Here is an 18,688-nt window from a genome sequence, read left to right as displayed (position 1 = left end):
AACAGAACACCGTGACGGAAACCAGAGCGCACAGAAACACTGTTTACCTTCCTGTCATAGCAGTACCTATTTATCTACTTGCACTGGTGTGCAGTGGCGTCGCTAGCTTCTGCGCTGTTGGGGGCGGCCGCAGCGCAGAGGCACCCCCTGGGGGAGGGGAACGACGCGCGCGCCGTGACGTCATCATGACGTCACGACGCACGTGTATACAGAAAGGGGGGATTTCCCCCTTTCCGAAGGCTTTTTTTCGGCGGGGGGGTGGTGACCAGCGAGGAGGGGGTGACAAGGGTGACCCCCACCTCGCTGGTCGGGCCCCCCCCGCCGAAAAAAGCGGCGGAAAGCGGAAAAAGAAGCAGAGCGGCGCTTAAACGCGCCTGCTCTGCTTCCTTTCCAGGCTTTCCCCGCCCCCCCCCCGCGGTTTTTTCAGCGGGGGGGGTGGTGACCAGCGAGGAGGGGGTGACAAGGGTGACCCCCACCTCGCTGGTCGGCCCCCCCCCGCCGAAAAAAGCGGCGGAAAGCGGAAAAAGAAGCAGAGCGGCGCTTAAACGCGCCTGCTCTGCTTCCTTTCCAGGCTTTCCCCGCCCCCCCCCCGCGGTTTTTTCGGCGGGGGGGTGGTGACCAGCAAGGAGGGGGTGACAAGGGTGACCCCCACCTCGCTGGTCGCCCCCCCGCCGAAAAAAAGCGGCAGAAGCACCCCATCCGTGTGCTGCAGCTCCCGGGGTGACGGAGGGAGCGGCGGCGCGTGGGAGTGGCGGGAGGGGCCGCCGCTTGACACCCCCACCCGCCGCTGCTCACCCTGTCACTGGGGGCGTACCGCCCCCACCGCCCCTCCCCAGCGACGCCCCTGCTGGTGTGCTTTCAAAATGCTAGGTCGGCAGAAGCTGGGACAGAGCAACGGGAGCTCACCCTGTCACGGGGATTCAAATTGCTGACCTTCTGATCGGCAAGGCCAAGAGGTTCAGTGATTTAGACCACAGCACCACCCACATCCCATTTATTGTGTATGTTATACAGTATATGACACACACACACTCTCTAGATAGATAGATAAATAATATTAATAATAAAAATAATAATATAAAATGTCACAGGTAGGTAGCTGTGTTGGTCTGCCATAGTCAAACTGAGTTTGTTCTTGGTATGAGCTTTCGTGTGCATGCACACTTCTTCAGAAGAACTGTGCATGCACACGAAAGCTCATGCCAAGAACAAACTTGGTTGGTCTCTGAGGTGCTACTGGAAGGAATTTTTTATTTTTTATTTTGTTTTGACTAAGGCAGACCAACACGGCTACCTACCTGTAACGCTTCTCCATTAGCGATCTTTATTTCAATTTTGCTTTTCACTCCTGAGATCTCAGTACCAAGTATGCCAGCCACCTTTTGCTGCTGGTGGGGAGGTCTTTAAAAATTTGACTGGATGAGTTATGGGACAGTATACAATGTAAGTGGATTAGATGGAATGAGCTGAGGGAAACAGTGAATTTGGAAATGACTATTTAATACACTATTCTTGGATCAAATATGGACATCAGAAAATCGAACAGCCTGAACTGGGTTGGGGCCTGATATAGGCCATTCCTTTCTCCATCTTCATCTTGCACAAAGGGATGCAAGAAAGCACTATTTTCTGTTCCATCACATAATTTCCAGATGCAGCACTGTTTCCCTCCTGCTGCACTTTGGCTTCTGACAGAAAACGACATTATTCCTCTCACTGTGGCACAGTCTTATGTAATTAGTCATGTCATTCTTCCCTATTCATTTCAATTAAAAGGAAACATACTGCTTTTTTTGGGGGGGGGAGAACACCATCAGTTACATATCATTGCATATCATTTGTGGACTGAAAATGATGACAACAAATTTGCTGCAGTGATTTCCTTTCCAGACATGGGATGAATAAGTGCACACCAGCAATGTCTACTGTTTTCATTGGAATACTCTGACATGCCTTCTGGCACATCATGCAAATGTCCTACCTAGCAGCAGGCACTGTTCATTCTGAGAATGAAGTCATATCCCCCCCCCCAAAGGTTTCCATTACCAAATTTTCCAGGATTTAATTTTGACCGGGTAGTTTATGTGCTTAGAGTTCTCTGGGTAGGTGGTGCAGCCTTGATGATGGAGGTAGATGGTTTGTAATCTGCAGCATGGAACACCTGCACACCCACTTCATTTGGGTCATGTTTGCTGTTGGGCAGAGAGCAAGCGTTCTCTCTCCTCATCCATTCACTGCCCTGCCTCCTGTGGCTTTCATTTCTGGGCTGAAGGCACTCTGTACATCGTTTCCCAACGAGGTAGAAGGCTTCAACAAGGCCGAGGAGGATGCAAACACAGGTAGTGATGATCATGAAAAGGGTGAAGATGTTCTTCTCTGTGGGCCTGGCTATGAAGCAGTCTACAACGTTGGGACAAGGTTCGAGGGAGCATTTCACCACACTGGGTAGTGTGTAGTTTGGGTACACATGGTAGAAGATGAATAGGAATATGATGTCCACAGCAGACTTGAAGATGAGGCTGAAGAAATAGGTCCACCACAAGCCTCCACGCTTCTTGCCAGGAGGATAGCGCAGTGCATAGTCTGCTCCAACCTTCTTCCTATATTTCTCCAGTTTCGCTTCTCGGTAGGCAACATGCATGATTACCAGCAGGGAAGGACAGGTAACCAGAATGAGCTGTAGGGCCCAGAGACGGATGTGGGAGATTGGGAAGTAATGGTCATAGCAGACGTTTGGGCAGCCTGGTTGCTCAGTATTGCAGTCAAAGTCCTTCTGGTCATCTCCCCAAACCTTCTCAGCTGCCACTATGTAGACTAGAAGCCGGAAGATGAAGACCACTGAGAGCCAAATACGTCCAAAGGCTGTGGAATATTTGTTTGCCCCACTCAGGAGCCCTTGAAAGACTCCCCAGTTCATGGCCTCTGGTTTCTACTTAAAATACCTGAAAAGAAATAAGATCATCATCTTAGTTAGAAATGTTATATATGTCTATGTATGTCTAGCAAAGCAACCTCTAAATCAGGTGTGTGGAACCTGTGTTGCAGACCTACAACTCCCATAATTCCTGGCCATTGGCCATGGTTGCTGGGGCTGATGGGAGTTGTAGCAACATCTGAAGGGTCAAAGGTTCCATATCCATTCTGCGTAAAGGTTCCATATCCATTCTGCATATATAGTGTGTGTGTGTGTGTGTGTGTGTGTGTGTGTGTGTGTGTGTGTATATATATATATATATATATATATATATATATATATAATCACAACTATAATGGTGTGAATTTGAAATCGGGGACTTTGGACATGCTGAATTATGATCATCTCTAAGTGGCGTACAGACCTTACAGCAACAGAATGAAGAGGAACATCAGTTAAAATTATAAAATCAGACTTCAGTTAAATGCCTGCTATGATAAAAAGCAGGATCATTGCCTCTCTAGTCTCTACCACCAGTTACCCTTGCTTGAAAAGTGTGTGTCCATGAGCTTCATCTACTTGTTTTTTCCACGATTTCTCAGAAAAACAAAAAAATAAGACTGCATCGTGAATATTTTCCAGAAAAGTTCAGAAGAAATGAATGGCTTGTGAGGCAACCTGAGGGAACTTGGCCAATCACTAATCACACCATGTAGAACTTTCTGGGTTCAGTTGTGCCCCTCTACTCACCACAAAGCACAATTGATTTAAGATCCAGGGCTAGAAATCACCTATAGTGATTTATGGACCTAATAGTTTTCAAAATCCATTCATTCCACTACTCCCACACCATGTGCCTCTCACCCAGAGGATTGCATGTTTCAACCAATCTTGCCACATGTTCTTACAGGCCAGGAAATAACCCATATACAACCCACCATGCCCTCATCTCCCTATGAAGGAAGAAGTGCTACTGGAAGGAAAGAGTCTCCAGGTTTTCTGCAATGTGTAACAGGTGTATGTGTGTGATGAAGGTGCCTAACATTGATCATTGTTGAGAATAATGGTGTTGCAAGTTCTCAAGAGTGTCTCCATTTCATTCTGCTGTGAAATGTTGGGTACTTGGCTTCACACAGTGCCAAAAAAGAGGGCACTGATTTGCATAGATGGTTTTCAATATATGGCGATTTACATAGTTTGATGCAAATATAGGAAGAAGTACAGTTAAGCAGAAGTGCAATATATTTTGCCATAGTAAGGAAGGCTGTGACTAAGTGACCTATATGTCTGATCAATCGACTGCCTCCTCACTATTGATGGGCAACTTCAAGACCTTTGCTTTCCCTTCTTAGGGTTTCGTTACTTGGACTTGGACTAGGTAGCCCTTCAAACTGGGGATGTCCTCTTTAATGTTAGGAAACATGGCAACATTATCATCTCAGGAACACGGGGCTGACAATTTCTGGATCCTTAATAGAAGTGTTCTGGTACAGGGCAATTATCTGGAAGTGAAGCTGGGGGCAGAGTCCATTGATTTTTGGTGAATCTGAGGTGGAACCCAACAGATTTTGGCAAAATGTCCAGGGAACAGTTGCATCAGAGTCTTCTCTCTGAAATGCTAAGTCAACATGAATGTATGTGCCTATACGTAGTGGAGGAGTACCACCATATGAGGTCTCACATCAACTGATACAAATAAAAAATAAGTTTGCCTCTTTTTCTTCTTCTTCTTCTTCTTCTTCTTCTTCTTCTTCTTCTTCTTCTTCTTCTTCTTCTTCTGTCATGGGTTTGAACCCCATGGTGGGTGAAGGATTCCTGTATTGGATTAGATGGCCCTCGTGGGCCCTTCTAACTCTTCAGTTCTGTGATTGCCCCTGGAACTATTTGTCAGAGTTTTGGTGGGTATCTAATGCAGGGGCACCTCCCACATGTCCCTCAAACTGAGTGCCCCTCCCCCCAAAACTAGGGCTGTGTGTGATTTCTGTTCCTTCCTCCAATGCCTGTCCTTGCAGGAGAACCACTCACCTATCTTTCTGAAATTTGGCAAGCTTCATCCCTTCAGAAGGGGAGACCATGTCTGCAATCTGCATCCAATTCTGGCAGAAAATAAACAATTTAGAGACCTTTTTTTTAAAAAAAAAAAACAAATAAAAAATAAAGGTCCCCTGCACAAAAACTCCTGGCTAGATCTGCATGACAATTGGCAGGCTTAATCCACTCTGGAGGGGCTCCTTTGCTTGTAAATTTCACCCACGTATGTGAAAAGATTTGCTTGCTTGTTTGTTTTTAGTTTCCCCATTTTATATTTCCAGATTCTCTGTAAAAGTCAATGGGGGCAAAACAAAGTTTCAGATTTAACATAAAGGATTTGGAGCCAAATGACAAATCGTATTGGAAGAGCACAGAATAGATCTGAAAAAGATTGGGCTGCTAACGAATGCTGCAGATTTAGATACAAGGTGAATGTTGTGGTCACTACACAACTCTACTTACCACTTCAGTAAATGTGAAGATAAAATTAAAACGGATGTTTCCGTCTCCTTTAAGAATCCCTTATAGAAAAGCACAGGGCGAGAGACCGGGAAGCGGAAACAAAATATGTCTTTACGAAATGATTCATCTTTAATCCATAAAATCAGCTAAGGTTTACTAATTCATCACAGACCTAGCACAAAGACCACAGCATAAGAATTTCCATGCTAGAGCAAACAGAATTTCCATTTCCAGAACTTGTTTCCAACCACAGCCAAGCTTAGGCCTCTGGATGCTCAAAAGCAGGATGTGATGGTGGTTTTCTGCCCTCATGTTAGGAGGGACAAATCTGTCGATGTTGGCTTCTCTCAGGTCGCCCCATTTCTCCATCAGTTGATAATATTGTTATGAGTTTGGAGTGCCAGACTCCTCTAATCCCCAGATCCAGCAAGTGTTAAAATCTAATTAAGCCGGGCTAGCTTCCTCATGAGGCGATACCCTGGGTGATGAGCCATTAAGGGGGATTAAGTGGCTCCGTGGGAGATGGCAAATGGGTGGGGTTCCTCACTCAACTTACAGAGAGTGAGAAGGGCAAAAGCCAGGGATGAGGCTTTCATGTTTGCAGGGATTTGACCTTAATCAGCAAGGTGGAAAGCCAGAGGGGCAGATCTATGGTTGATTTCTGTTTGAAGCCAAGGCTGCAGCTATGAGAGAAACAAAACCTTTTGGGTAGATGCTGTGAGCCTCTGCATTGTAGGTTCAGGTTGCGTACAGTATATGTGTAAATAAACCATTTATCATAAAGGCACCAGACTCTCTGCTATGCTCATTCCCAAAAGGAAACACAGTCTCTGGAACCCCTGGAATCTCGCACCACTTAGAGATTAGGGTGGTGTGTAACAATCTATATATCCACATAAACATTTGTAGTTTTAGGCTCACTTCTCTCAATATACTGATTTTTATATGCGATTTTCCCACTGCACACCTTATTACAAACAAGTTTCTCTAATATAATGCATTTTTGTACATTTTTGCGTGGGTGGGTGCAAGAGCTACATCACAAAATTCAGAAAGAATATCTACGTTTTCCTTCACATATTGGTTCAGGAAGTGCAAATTGGGTAGGTTCCGAATGACCTTCTCCTGCATCTCTACTAGGGCTGGGTGATGCATATATCACCCAGGACCGGTATGAGGGGGCAGACCGTGATGACGGTTTCACTCAGCTGTATATCACTGGTGAAACAGCCACTGCTCTTGAGTCCCCCCAGCACTCAGCGTGCCGAGGGGGGCTGGGGACGATGTTAAACTGCTCCCACTCCCCAGCTGAGGAAGCCCCAATCCTTCTCCTGCTTGCATGAGAGCAGGAGGAGGATCTGGGCTCACTCAGTTGGGGGCTGGGTGCTTTCTGCTCCCCAGCTGAGCAGCCCCAATCCTTCTCCTGATAGCATACAAACGGGAAAAGGATTTGGACTCCCTCAGTTGGGGGCAGTGGTGGTGGTGAGCAAGTGGCCTCTTTCTCCAAGTCAGAGGTTGCTTGCTGCTCCTCTTCCCCATGGCCAGTGAAAGGGAAGGGAGTCCTGCCGATGGAGCCTGTCAGGGCTCCCTCCATCTTGGTCCAGCTTCATTGGTGAGAGCTGCGGCAGTTTCACCCAGCGCGTCAAGAGCTGGGGCCCATGCAGCTTTTTTCAACATTGTGGCATATCGCCAAACCGTGATGTTTGGCTGGCGATCCACTGCAGTGTTGAAAACCTAATATCGCCCATCCCTAATCTCTACCTGATGTGCTTCACTATTCAGAGTTATATGATTATCGCTCCAGATAACGGTTCCCTGGAACTACCATGCGTGTTATGCATCAATAGACCTCTCTTCTGTGATTCTGTCTAATCTGCTTTTTGTCAAATGTGTTATGTTGTAAAACTCAGTGGAAAACCATATACTTTGATGTCAAACATCTCTGGTGTCCCAAAACAGGGCTGGGCAGGTTCTTGTCTTAAACCTTAAGAGAACTGCTGCTACTCAGGGTAGACAATACAGTGGTACCTCTGGTTATGAACTTAATTCATTCCAGAGGTCCATTCTTAAACCGTTCTTATACTGAGGTGCGCTGTCGCTAATGGGGCCTCTTGTTGCGCAAGTGCCTTCGGTGCACGATTTCCATTCGCATCCTGGGGCAAAGTTCGCAGCCAGGAGCAGCTACTTCCGGGTTAGCAGAGCTCGTAACCTGAAGCGTTCATAACCAGAAGCATTTGTAACCAGAGATACCACTGTACAGAATTATACGGAGTCAGACCACTGGCCCATCTAAGGAAGCTTCAGACTTTCATGCTTTTCAAATGAATGAATGAATGAATGAATGAATGAATGAATGATACAATGCAGGGCAATACCTCAAGGCTGGGGAGCATGTGGCCTTTCAGATATTGCTGGACCACAACTTCCATCAGCCCCAGCATGGCCAATGGTCAAGAATGTTCAGTCTAGCAACACCCAGAGGACACTACTTTCCCCACTCCTGTGTTAGATGATTAAGGAGAGAAATAATGGACATGGAAGAATCAGCAGAAGACCTGGGAGGACTTTAGCAGACAGAGAAGGGGTGGGGTGCAGTCACTGATTGGAATTGCTGTTGTGTGATCTCTGTGTGATAACTTTGTTCACTCTCATCTTTGGGCACCAGGCAAAAAAACATTCCTCCATTCCTTTGGCTAGTTAAACATGGCCTTTTAAACTGTGTGGTGTGTGTGTGTGTGTGTGTGTGTGTGTGTGTGATTGTTTTTGTTTGTTATTACAGTATGCATTTTTGTGTTTTTCTATTCTAAACCACCCTGTGATCTTCTGATGAAGGGTGGCATAGAAATTTAATAAAATAATCATAATCATAATAATTATACAACATTTATAAGGCACCTACGTTTGGTGATGAATTTAAATGTAATCGTTAAGAACATAATGAATGCGGTAGCACCTACTCCCTGCAACTCCCTGCCTCTTAATATTAGGCAGGCATCTTCAGCTGTAGTGGTTTCAATGCATGATAAACACTTTTCTTGTTTGGGCAAGCCTACCCTGACATGTAATTTTATTAGGTACATTTCTTTTTTTCTTTTTCTTTTTTTTAAAAAAACCTGATTTTATCTATATTTTAATAAAATCTTATTTTACATGCTTTGTAAAGTTTGCTTTTATCAATATTTCCCCATGAATATTTGATTTTGTTTTATGTAAACTGTTCTGAGGTTTCTGTGGATTAATTAGTTGATAAATCTTGTTAAATAAAATAATATAAGAAGAATCCTGCTGGATCATGCCCAAATGGCCAAATGGCCAATTTATTTATGAAACACCTAAGTTTCCCACTCTGCTTTGCTTTGTGAAAGCCGTTTTATTGAAGATCCTGCCCTCTCTTGCCTCCCTATTTGCTTTACACACTTTTCTAAAGCTGAAGAGTCTTGATTGCCATCTTCATCCCTCTCCAGTCCTATCAGGCTTTTCTTTGTGTGTTTGCCTTCCTATTCAACTCTACAACTTCTTCTGTGGTATCTGAAGAAGTGTGCATGCACACGAAAGCTCATACCAGGAACAAACTCAGTTGGTCTCTAAGGTGCTACTAGAAAGAATTTTCGATTTTGTTTTAACTTCTTCTGTGTTAGTTCATGATGCTATGCATCCCTTATCCAAGAACACAAGGTTGCTTGCATGAAGGCAGGAAAAACTGTTCACATGTTAATGCACATCTGAAATAATATGCAAACTGGAATACAGTTCTCCCCTTCAAAATTTGCACTTCTGCATATTTTGATGCAGAACTCCAAACAAACAATGTATTAAAGATGTGCATATTAGCACAAAAGAAGACTAAAGAGTGCAGTAATGAAAACAACATACAAAAACAGAGGAAATTTAAAGAGAGTTACTTGCGAAAATGCGCATACTAGGCAAAATTGTGCGCATCTCTCCTTTTGCCACTTCACAAATACTTTAGATGCTAAAATTTACTGTTAACTGGTTAGATCAGGTGTGGGGAATCTCTAGCCCTCCTGATGTTGATGGACTACAACTCCCATTATCCATGACCCCTGGCCATGCTTGCTGGGGCTGATGGGAACTGGAGTCCAACATCAACTGGCTGGCCATTTTTGCACACTCAGTCCTGAAGGATGTGCCTTGAGAGATTGTGCTGAGGACATAAGACGTGCAGTTTCATGGCTATGCTCCTATCCAAATCTATTTCCTTCTTTTGCAAATAGTTTCATCAGACAAAGGTGAGTAGTTGCCAGGTACAGCCTAACAACCACAATTAATGGAACAAGGTGGCAGTGGGAATGAGTCACACACTCTGTCTGCATCATCTGGGTCAGCCTCCCCTCCTACTCTTCCCACAGTAGGTGAATCAGATGAACCAACAGGCTCTTCAGGTGAGGATCCCTCCATGTCCCTTTCTGGGCCAAGAAACAAAATATTAGTGATAAACCATAACAACCAAGAGTGCTGTATGGACCAAGCTTCCCATTTCTATTTCTCATTTTCCCAAGTTCTCCACATTTCCTCATCAGCTTGAAATATATTATTAATTATTATTATTATTATTATTATTAAATAAAAAAATCCTCATGAAAACCCACCAACATAAAAACATCAGCTACTGTATCTCTATCTATCTATCTATCTATCTATCTTCTCCACTAATATGTAGATTTCTATGCACACTTTACTTTAGCACATGCATTACATGGCACTGCAAAATCTGGAGAAGTGTGAATTTCAAAGGATGGCTGCATTCCAGTTTGCATATTGTTTCAGAAAGTGCAAACAAGTTTGCCTTTAAATGATAACTGAATCAAATTTCTCCCCAAATGTTCACATTTGGGAAAAGACAGAAGCCTGAGCAATAGCCACCATTTAGTGGCCTCTGCTCTCCTGAACTGCCAGCATAGGACAATCAAGCCCTGAGGAGAATGAGCCCTTTGGGGAATGAGAAGAAGCACTAACAGCTTCTTCTAAACAACTTGTCTTTTCTGTTCTAAAGGTAAAGGTAAAGGGACCCCTGACCATCAGGTCCAGTCGTGTCCGACTCTGGGGTTGCGGCGCTCATCTCGCTCTATAGGCCGAGGGAGCCGGCGTTTGTCCGTAGACAGCTTCCGGGTCATGTGGCCAGCATGACAAAGCTGCTTCTGGCGAACCAGGGCAGCGCACGGAAACGCCGTTTACCTTCCCGCTGGAGCGGTCCCTATTTATCTACTTGCACTTTGACATGCTTTCGAACTGCTAGGTGGGCAGGAGCTGGGACCGAGCAACGGGAGCTCACCCCGTGGCAGGGATTCGAACTGCCGACCTTCTGATCAGCAAGCCCTAGGCTCAGTGGTTTAACCCACAGCGCCACCTGGGTCCCTCTTTTCTGTTCTATTGTAACCTTAAAAACAAAACAAAAAACTTGGATGCTTATTGTTGTAATAATCTTATATAAGGTTTGAATTATGGTGCTGGAAGAGACTCTTGAGAGTCCCATGGACTGCAAAAAGATCAAACTTATCCATCCTTAAAGAAATCAGCCCTGAGTGCTCACTGGAAGGGCAGATCCTGAAGTTGAGGCTCCAGTACTTTGGCCACCTCATGAGAAGAGAAGACTCCCTGGAAAAGACCCTGATGTTGGGAAAGATGGAGGGCACAAGGAGAAGGGGACGACAGAGGATGAGATGGTTGGACAGTGTTCTCGAAGCGACTAGCATGAGTTTGGCCAAACTGCGGGAGGCAGTGGAGGATAGGGGTGCCTGGTGTGCTCTGTCCCATGGGGTCACGAAGAGTCAGACACAACTGAACGACTGAACAACAACAACAAAAAGGTTCTTTATGAGGCCTGCCTGAAAAGCAGTATATAATTACTGTCAATCAATCAATCAATCAATCAATAAATCAATCATCTGCAATGAGCATTCTTTGCAAGAATCAACAAACTGAAACGAAGCAGCAGGATGTCTTATAAAAGTAGCTGAGATCACATCCTGGAATGGGGTGAAGGGAAAACATCCTAAGTCCTGGGCACAGTGTTCCAAGCAAACTGGGTGCTCCCATTTCGCAACAACATCCAGTTAAGCAGTTTGTAGTTATAGAAGGAAGAGGAGGGAGTGGTTGGCCAATTCAGAGTCACTCCCAACTCGAGATACAAACATTGTGTTAAGTGTACTTGAGTGTAGTGGTGAACTGGTAGATCATAGAATCAAAGAATTGTAGAGTTGGAAGGGACCTTGTGACTGCACAAAGCTTCTGTGGTCCTTCAGCAAACGGGGTTGTAGTGAGAGATGGAGGAGAGATTTATTCAGTCCCCTTTCTTCAGCAGATAAGAGTTGACTTGAGACTCCTGAAGCTGTGTGTGGGTCACAACACACTTGCCTACAATTTGGAAGTGTAACTTCAGTGTGCTTAAAATGACCCATAAATTTCTCGTTTTTACATTGGAAAAAGTGTACAAAATGTGTGTTTTATGGGAAATGCCGTGAAAAGGATTGGGGAATGGGTCCTTGATGGGTAAAGCGCATCTTACATTAAACGTGAGAACAAAATGCATACAGTTTGAATGTGGACTCTTCAGGCAGCCTTCAAAAAAGAAATCCACACAAAATGGCACATGACAGGCTTATAACTGAACACCAGAAAAACTGAAGGGGCAGAAAATTATTTGGCTGGAGAAATAAATGCATTGCAAAATAATGTGCAATTTTTGAAGAATGCTTGTGTTTTCCACACCAATCTGCAACTTTTTCGATAAAGTGCATGAAAGTTCACTTTACTTTTGTATATTCAGGAAGATGGGCCAGTATGGTGTAGTGGTTAGAGTGTCATACTTGGGAGACCAGAGTTCAAATCCCCATCCAGCTATGGAGCTCACTGGGTGACTTTGGGTCAGCTATTGTATCTCTTAGCCTAACCAACCACACAGGGCTGTTGTAAATATTAAATGGGGGAAGGGAAGGCCATTTATGTCATCTTGAGCTTCTTGGTGTAAAGTTGGGGTGTAAATAAGGAATCTGGACACATTTTACAGTAAAATACACATTTTAACCTAAAATATGAACTTTTGTATGCATTTTGCTACTTTTCTTAAGCCAAGAACTGTGTCTCAAAACCTAGAGAAGCGTGAAAACCTAGGAATGGCTGATTTCTGATCCATATATTAACCCGGACAGTGTAAATTAGGTTGTTTTGCTTAAAATGCATGTAGTGAAATATTTGAGCACCCCAAATTCCAGTCACCTTTTTGTACAATATGTAGGCGGAATGCAATTAAGCCAAGGATGAAGTTTCCTGCATGGCTGATTCAGCTTTTCAATCCAGGAGACCATTCCCTGAAGGATGGGAAGTGACATATCCTGGGAGGTAAAAGAGGTGACACAAGATTTTAAGTACCCATCTCATGTCTGGACAGTTCCAGCACCCGGCTTCTTGTCATTTCCTCAAGGTGCCCTATGGGCAAAATAGTGTTCTCATGTGTTTGGGGAGGAACAGGTATGCTTTGTGGAAAACAGCACATAGGCCTTCACCTTGCATTACCTATTGCATTATTTGAGGGGAAATAGATATGGGGTTGATGGAAATAGTGGAATCTGGGTGCTCCAGACCCTACCATGTGGCACACAGCAGTAGAAAGAACATTCAGACGGAGCTGGTACTTGCAAGAAATATTGGAGAATGGAAAGGTGTATTGACATGGCAGAACGTACATGCTTGCCATTATTCAGACCCTCCTGTTACAGTAGAAGAGATAGTGTGGTGCAGTGGTTAGAGTGTTGGACTAGGACCTTGGAGACCTGGGTTCAAAACCCCACTCGGCCATGGTGGTTATAGATCGGCAGCCAGTGTAGATCTTTGAGAAGAGATGTAGCATGTTTGTAGGACTTCACTACTCTCCGCAATCACATTGCAGCATTCTGCACTGACTGCAGATTCTGGTCCAAGCACAAGGGAAGCATGCTAAGTTTTGGAAGGAAAGAAGGACAGGAGTGGTGCACCGTTATAGCTGATAGAAACAAGAGTGAGATCCCATCCAGCACTTCACATATGACAATAGGGAGCTGCATGTGAGTCACACCCCTAATCTCACATCAAGGCCAGGATCTTGCCTGACACTTGCCTCAGTTCCTCTTTTGTACATTACTGAAGCATTTGTACACTTTATTTCTTAACTCAGCCATAGCCTGTTAAGCATCAAATTTTGTAGCCTGTTAAGCATCAAATTTTGTATAGGGAGAGCAGTTGCTCTTCCCCTTAAATTTTTTTTCAGAGACATTTATTTATCTTCTATCTGTTACAAAAAGTTAAAAATACACCTTAGTGCAGGGATGGGGAACCTGTTAGCCCTCCAGATGTTGTTAGACTCCAACTCCCAGCAGCCTCAGCTACCATGGCCAATGGCCAGGGAAGAAGGAATTTTAGTAAACACCATCTGGAGGCCAAAGAAGCCTGCCTTAGTGACTGCATGCGGGGTACAGCTGTTTGTGCATAGCACATTGACTTAATGTTCATGCACATGCATTTATATACATGTGCAACAGAGATTCGTTCACCTTTCCACTCCAATATTTAGCTCAGGGGAGGAAGCTGAATCATGAAAGAGGACAACTCAGTGCTTGGAACAAACTACCGGTAGTTCAGCTGAACAAAGTTCGCAGTTCAAAAATCTCTGGACTATAACTGAAGGTAATTCATCGGTGGACTAAAAGTCAATTAAATTCATTTTGGGGCAGAACTTGGAATGATTTCTATTTCATCTTCATCTTCATGCTCTTCCCCCAGCAGCAGGAGGTCTGGACTCTTATTTTTCATTTTAAAAACAGTAAATAAATCAGATATTGATAAAGCTAGAAAACAATGTTTTAGGGCTTATTAGGCAGATATACAGGTGCTGCTGTTGTTAAGGATGTTTAGTCATTTAATCATTGTTGCTAAACAATCAGAAGGAAGGAATGTAAGGCACTTCCTGTATCTTCCCTGCTGGAGAGATCCACTCTCTTCCAACCGGAGCAGCTTGCACAGAAAAATGCAGGTACAGGAACAAAGAGAATGATGCCATGTGCCTTTAACAGCGGTGTGGCTGGCACAAATTAAACAGTGCAAACCTTTTCTTTTATGGAAATACAATAGTAAAGAACATTTCACCTGTTGACATTCTGTCTGTCAGACACCTTGTGGCCCCTGACTTACTTTTGGACCCTGTACTTCAGCACAGCACCTTGTAATATTCTGAATGTTGAGGATGAAGTTTTTATGAACTAAAAAGTTCATTGGAATACAGCTGAACTGAATAGCTTGCTTTGTAAAAAAGAGGAACCAGTTCCTTTTAAGTATGTGCTTGAATGCCAGACCCACGGCTGAAAAAATATACTTTCCAAGTATGAACTTTCCAAGCACTGGCACAACTCTAGCAATTCTCCCTTGCAAGATTTGAATAAGGCACCCCTTCAAACCAACAGTGATTTCTCAGGCATAAGTAACAGAAAACTGGGACCGTCCCTTGTAAATAAGGAGAGCTGGAGCATGTAGGATGACTCTGAAGGTGAGGAGACAGTGAAAGGTAGGGTTTTGGGTGAGCCAGCTAGTGAGGCATGATGTGTCTGAGGCAGTTCAGACCTTCCTTCCTTCTTTCCTTTCCATTGTTGAATATTTCTGGCGTGATGTAACTCTCTTTGGCCTGCATGGCGTTTTCCTTTTTAATCTTTTCTTAAGAATACTTTTCTTATTATTGTGGGAAAGCATTTTTTTAAAAAATAAAAGGCGGAAGCAGCCCGCCTCAGTATTTACACTGCACACCTTTCACAATGATTGCTCCCCACATCAAATGGGGGGCAACGTTTGCGTGGTCGCGTGCAGCCCCTTGAGCTCCTAGGTGACACCTGGTAATTTGGACTGGCAGTGCCTTCCACCAGGAGGGATACCTGGGGTCTCCGCCTACCCCAGCTAAGCACGCAATCTCGCCTGGGGGAGGCATTGCAAGGGGATTGGCCAGGTAAGGGGAGGGACTACCTAGCCCACACAATAGAAGGTATAGCTTACCAGGAAGCAGCAGTCGGGCTCCAGAGCTTCTCCCACCCTCCACTTCCTCAATTAATGCTTATTTTGCAGGTTAACCTCTTCTCCACAGGTACGCAAGCGCTGCTATGTCAAGGCCGCTGTTAAACGACCAGAAAGCATTGGCAGGTTTCGCCTTTCCTGTAGCAATTCGTCACAACTTTGGCGGTTTCAGGCCTTGGGAGGAATCCTTTAGTCATCTTCCTAAATGGGGGGGGGCGCGTGGGGCAGTGACTCCACGCCCCCAGTGCGGCAGCGATACCAGGGTTCCCCGTTAAAGGGAGGCATTGACCATATGCCGAGAGGTTGTCATTGCTCTCCCCCACCAGTGGCGGCAAACAGGGGGCGGGCTATCTGCTTGAACATATGTTCTTCAGAGCTAGCCTAATCCCCGCACATTCTGGATAACCCTGAAGTTTCCCAGATCCCCGGCTGGGGGCTGGGAAGGATAAACACCCAATGCCTGAGCCAAGGTCTCCCTACATCTGAATCTTAATAAAGTTGTGGCCAATTTTAATCCCATAGCACGTTGTCTTGTGTCATTATTCCGCTCAGGGGTCGCCTGGGGGTTTGGGGACTCCGCCTGTCCATGCAAACAGTAAAATACTCACCTTGTGGATCTAGATGTGGGAAAAGGTGGGGTGCGCAAATTTTACCATTTTCCCTACTTCCCAACTCAAGTTGCAGAGGAGACTACAAGTCCCATGCTTCCCAGCATGAAAGGAACATGCCATTTGAACGGTTACAATTGCCACTATGGTTTTGAATGTTGTGCTTTTGTTTTCTGACCAGAATTCCACTGGGATCTGCTAGGCACTAATGAACAAGATCTACAAGGTCCCCACAGCATCCGCAAGCACTACAAACATGGAACACATTCCACCACACCCACCCAGCTTACAGAAGAGAATATTACTCATGCATGTTTGTTTGCAAAAATCCAGATGAGACTCTTTGCCGTTTGCACGTTGATACTTTTATACCCAGTGTAAATTAAAGCATGGGGGGCTAGAGTTCACAAAGTCCAGTTCCCCTCTCCTGAGATATGTGGGGCTTCTTGGGCTCTCCAAAGAGGGGAAAGTTTTCAGGGTAGCCTCAGTGGCAGCCTGGTCCCACATTACAAATCTGAGCTCCGGCCCTGAAGCCCTAAAAAGTCATTCCATAGGCACATAGGAAACCACTTCAAAATGAGTCAGCCCATTGGCCCAACTTGCATTGTCTATACTGTACACTGACTGGCAGCAGGTCTCAAGTATTTCAGAGGTGTGTGTGTGTGTGTTGGGGGGGGGGTCTCTTTTCCAGCTGTAACTTGAGTTGCTGAGCGTGAAACTTGAGACATTCTGCAAGCAAAACATACACTTTAAGCATACACTACAACCTTTCCCTGTTATGTTTTTCCTGCCCCCCCCCCCAGCAGCTCAAACTTTTCTTAACAGACTAGTTTACATTTCACCCTACAGTGGTGACGGGAAAAAACCACAAACACGCTTACCTGGTAAGACTCCTGGCTTCCTCACAGGCCTTTTCCCAGTCTGCTGCTCCCTTCCAAAGCATCAAAAAAATTATTTTCGCCAGTTAAGAGCCATCAAAGCTCAGAGGCTCCTCCCGGCACTCTGGGACTGAGGACAAGGCAGAGGAGGCGGAATCTCCAAAAGAAACATTCCATGGGTGGAGCTTTCTAGCACACTCTTGGTTGCTAGCTGTCAGGGCTGGAGAAATCAGAGAGCTGTACCAGGTAAACAACAAGGGCCCCCATCAGACCAGCAGTGCAGAATCTATCTGAGTGATCTGAGCAGCCAGTCCCATGATTGCAGGAGGTAGGGATTTGATGGTTAGTCCATTCAGTCCCCTAAAAGAGACCCAGGATTTCACTACATTTGCAAACATTTCCCTAACTTGTACAATTGCCCCCCCCCCCACACAAAATGCACATTTTATCATGCATTTTCCTCCAAACACATTTTTTGGGTAAGCATTGCAAAATTCAGAAAAGCACACTATCCAATTTAAGTGACTTCAAAATGGGTATCTTTCAAAGAACAGTAAACTAGGTCTGTTTACTTTAAAATATGGACCAAATGGAATCCTCCACTCCTGGGGTGCAAGTTCAATGTTCAAATATTGTGATGAAGTTCCTGGACAAACTTGGGACTGGCTATTATTTAATACAACTGGGAGCTGCCACAAAATGTGGCAATTCTTCTCACCTAACAGGACAACTTTTGTTCCATCCATGCTTACCTCCAGCATACTATAAATTGTGAAGGGGTTCAAGAAGACCATTTAACTCCCTGCCCTGTTTCCCAGTTCTCTTTTCTAACTAACACTCCACATGCCCTGGGTTCTAGAGACCACTGAGCAAGCTCAATCCTCATTGGGTTTATTTGAAGGGGGTGTCGTCGTTTTGTATCTCTGCAAACCTTGGAGTTCCCCTGAGATGCTGATATCTCTCTCTCTCTTGCTTCTCTTTGGCCTGTTTTGGTTCAGGTTGGCACAGGTGACTTCTTTTCAGCAGCATTTATATCCTGCTTTTCCACTAGCATTGACTCCACCAACCCAGCAGCCTATAGCAAATAGTTACAACAAGAACAGCAACAGCAACCGAGCAAACATGCAATTCAAGCTGCTGGCTTGTTTGATATATAAAGTTGTAAATGGCCTGGGGTCAAGGTTTCCAAGGGATCACCTGTTCACATTGAAACAGCCCCTGCATTAAGTTCTTTGGCCGAGGCCAAGCTCCAGGTTCTCCCACGTTAAGGATGGCAGGTGGAGTCAGGGTCTTTCCACACTGACACCAAGGTGTGGAGCCCTCTCCCTTCCCAGTCTCATTGTTAGGCAGCTATGTTGCTGTCTTTTAAATGAAAATATTCTCGTTTAGAGATCACATCCATTTTGTTAAATAAACAAGCACACTAGAGCTTTATAGGTTAAGACCGCACTTTGCCTGCTTATGGTCAGGACCAGTGCTAGGGCTTCTTGCGCCCTAGGCGAGACCACCTTCTGGCGCCCCCGCCAAAGCCTGCTTAGCGGGAGGTGGGGGTGGTGGAGAGGCAGGCAGCAGTTCTCTGCTGTAGCGGAGAAAGCTGCTGCTTCGCCCATCCCGCCCCTGCCCCCACCAAAGCCTGCTTAGTGGGAGCCGGGGGGTGGTGTAGGGGGCAAGCAGCACCTCTCGCTACAGCGGAGAAGCTGCTGCTAGCCCATCCCGCCCCCCCGCCAAGCCTGGCCAGCGCCCCC

General features: G+C 45.2%; 1 protein-coding gene across 2 annotated transcripts; it reads right to left on the bottom strand.

Moving 5' to 3' along the window:
• Window positions 1-1,933: 1,933 nt before the first annotated feature.
• Window positions 1,934-17,210, bottom strand: LOC117051358 (gap junction beta-5 protein-like). 2 transcript variants are annotated; one of them, XM_033157672.1, is made up of 2 exons: window positions 16,947-17,210; window positions 1,934-2,942 (listed from the first exon to the last, which is right to left on the bottom strand). In XM_033157672.1, the coding sequence occupies exon 2, from the start codon at window positions 2,915-2,917 to the stop codon at window positions 2,081-2,083; it is 837 nt and encodes a 278-aa protein (XP_033013563.1). In that variant the 5' UTR covers window positions 2,918-2,942; window positions 16,947-17,210; the 3' UTR covers window positions 1,934-2,080. The 2 variants fall into 2 exon arrangements, with proteins under 2 accessions (XP_033013563.1, XP_033013562.1); XM_033157671.1 differs by lacking the exon at window positions 16,947-17,210 and adding an exon at window positions 4,940-5,026.
• Window positions 17,211-18,688: the final 1,478 nt, after the last annotated feature.

Source organism: Lacerta agilis, chromosome 8 (assembly GCF_009819535.1).
Source record: "Lacerta agilis isolate rLacAgi1 chromosome 8, rLacAgi1.pri, whole genome shotgun sequence".
Classification (NCBI taxonomy): Eukaryota; Metazoa; Chordata; class Lepidosauria; order Squamata; family Lacertidae; genus Lacerta; species Lacerta agilis.
Note: the sequence above shows the minus strand (reverse complement) of the source record. Positions and strands in the feature narration are given on the sequence as shown.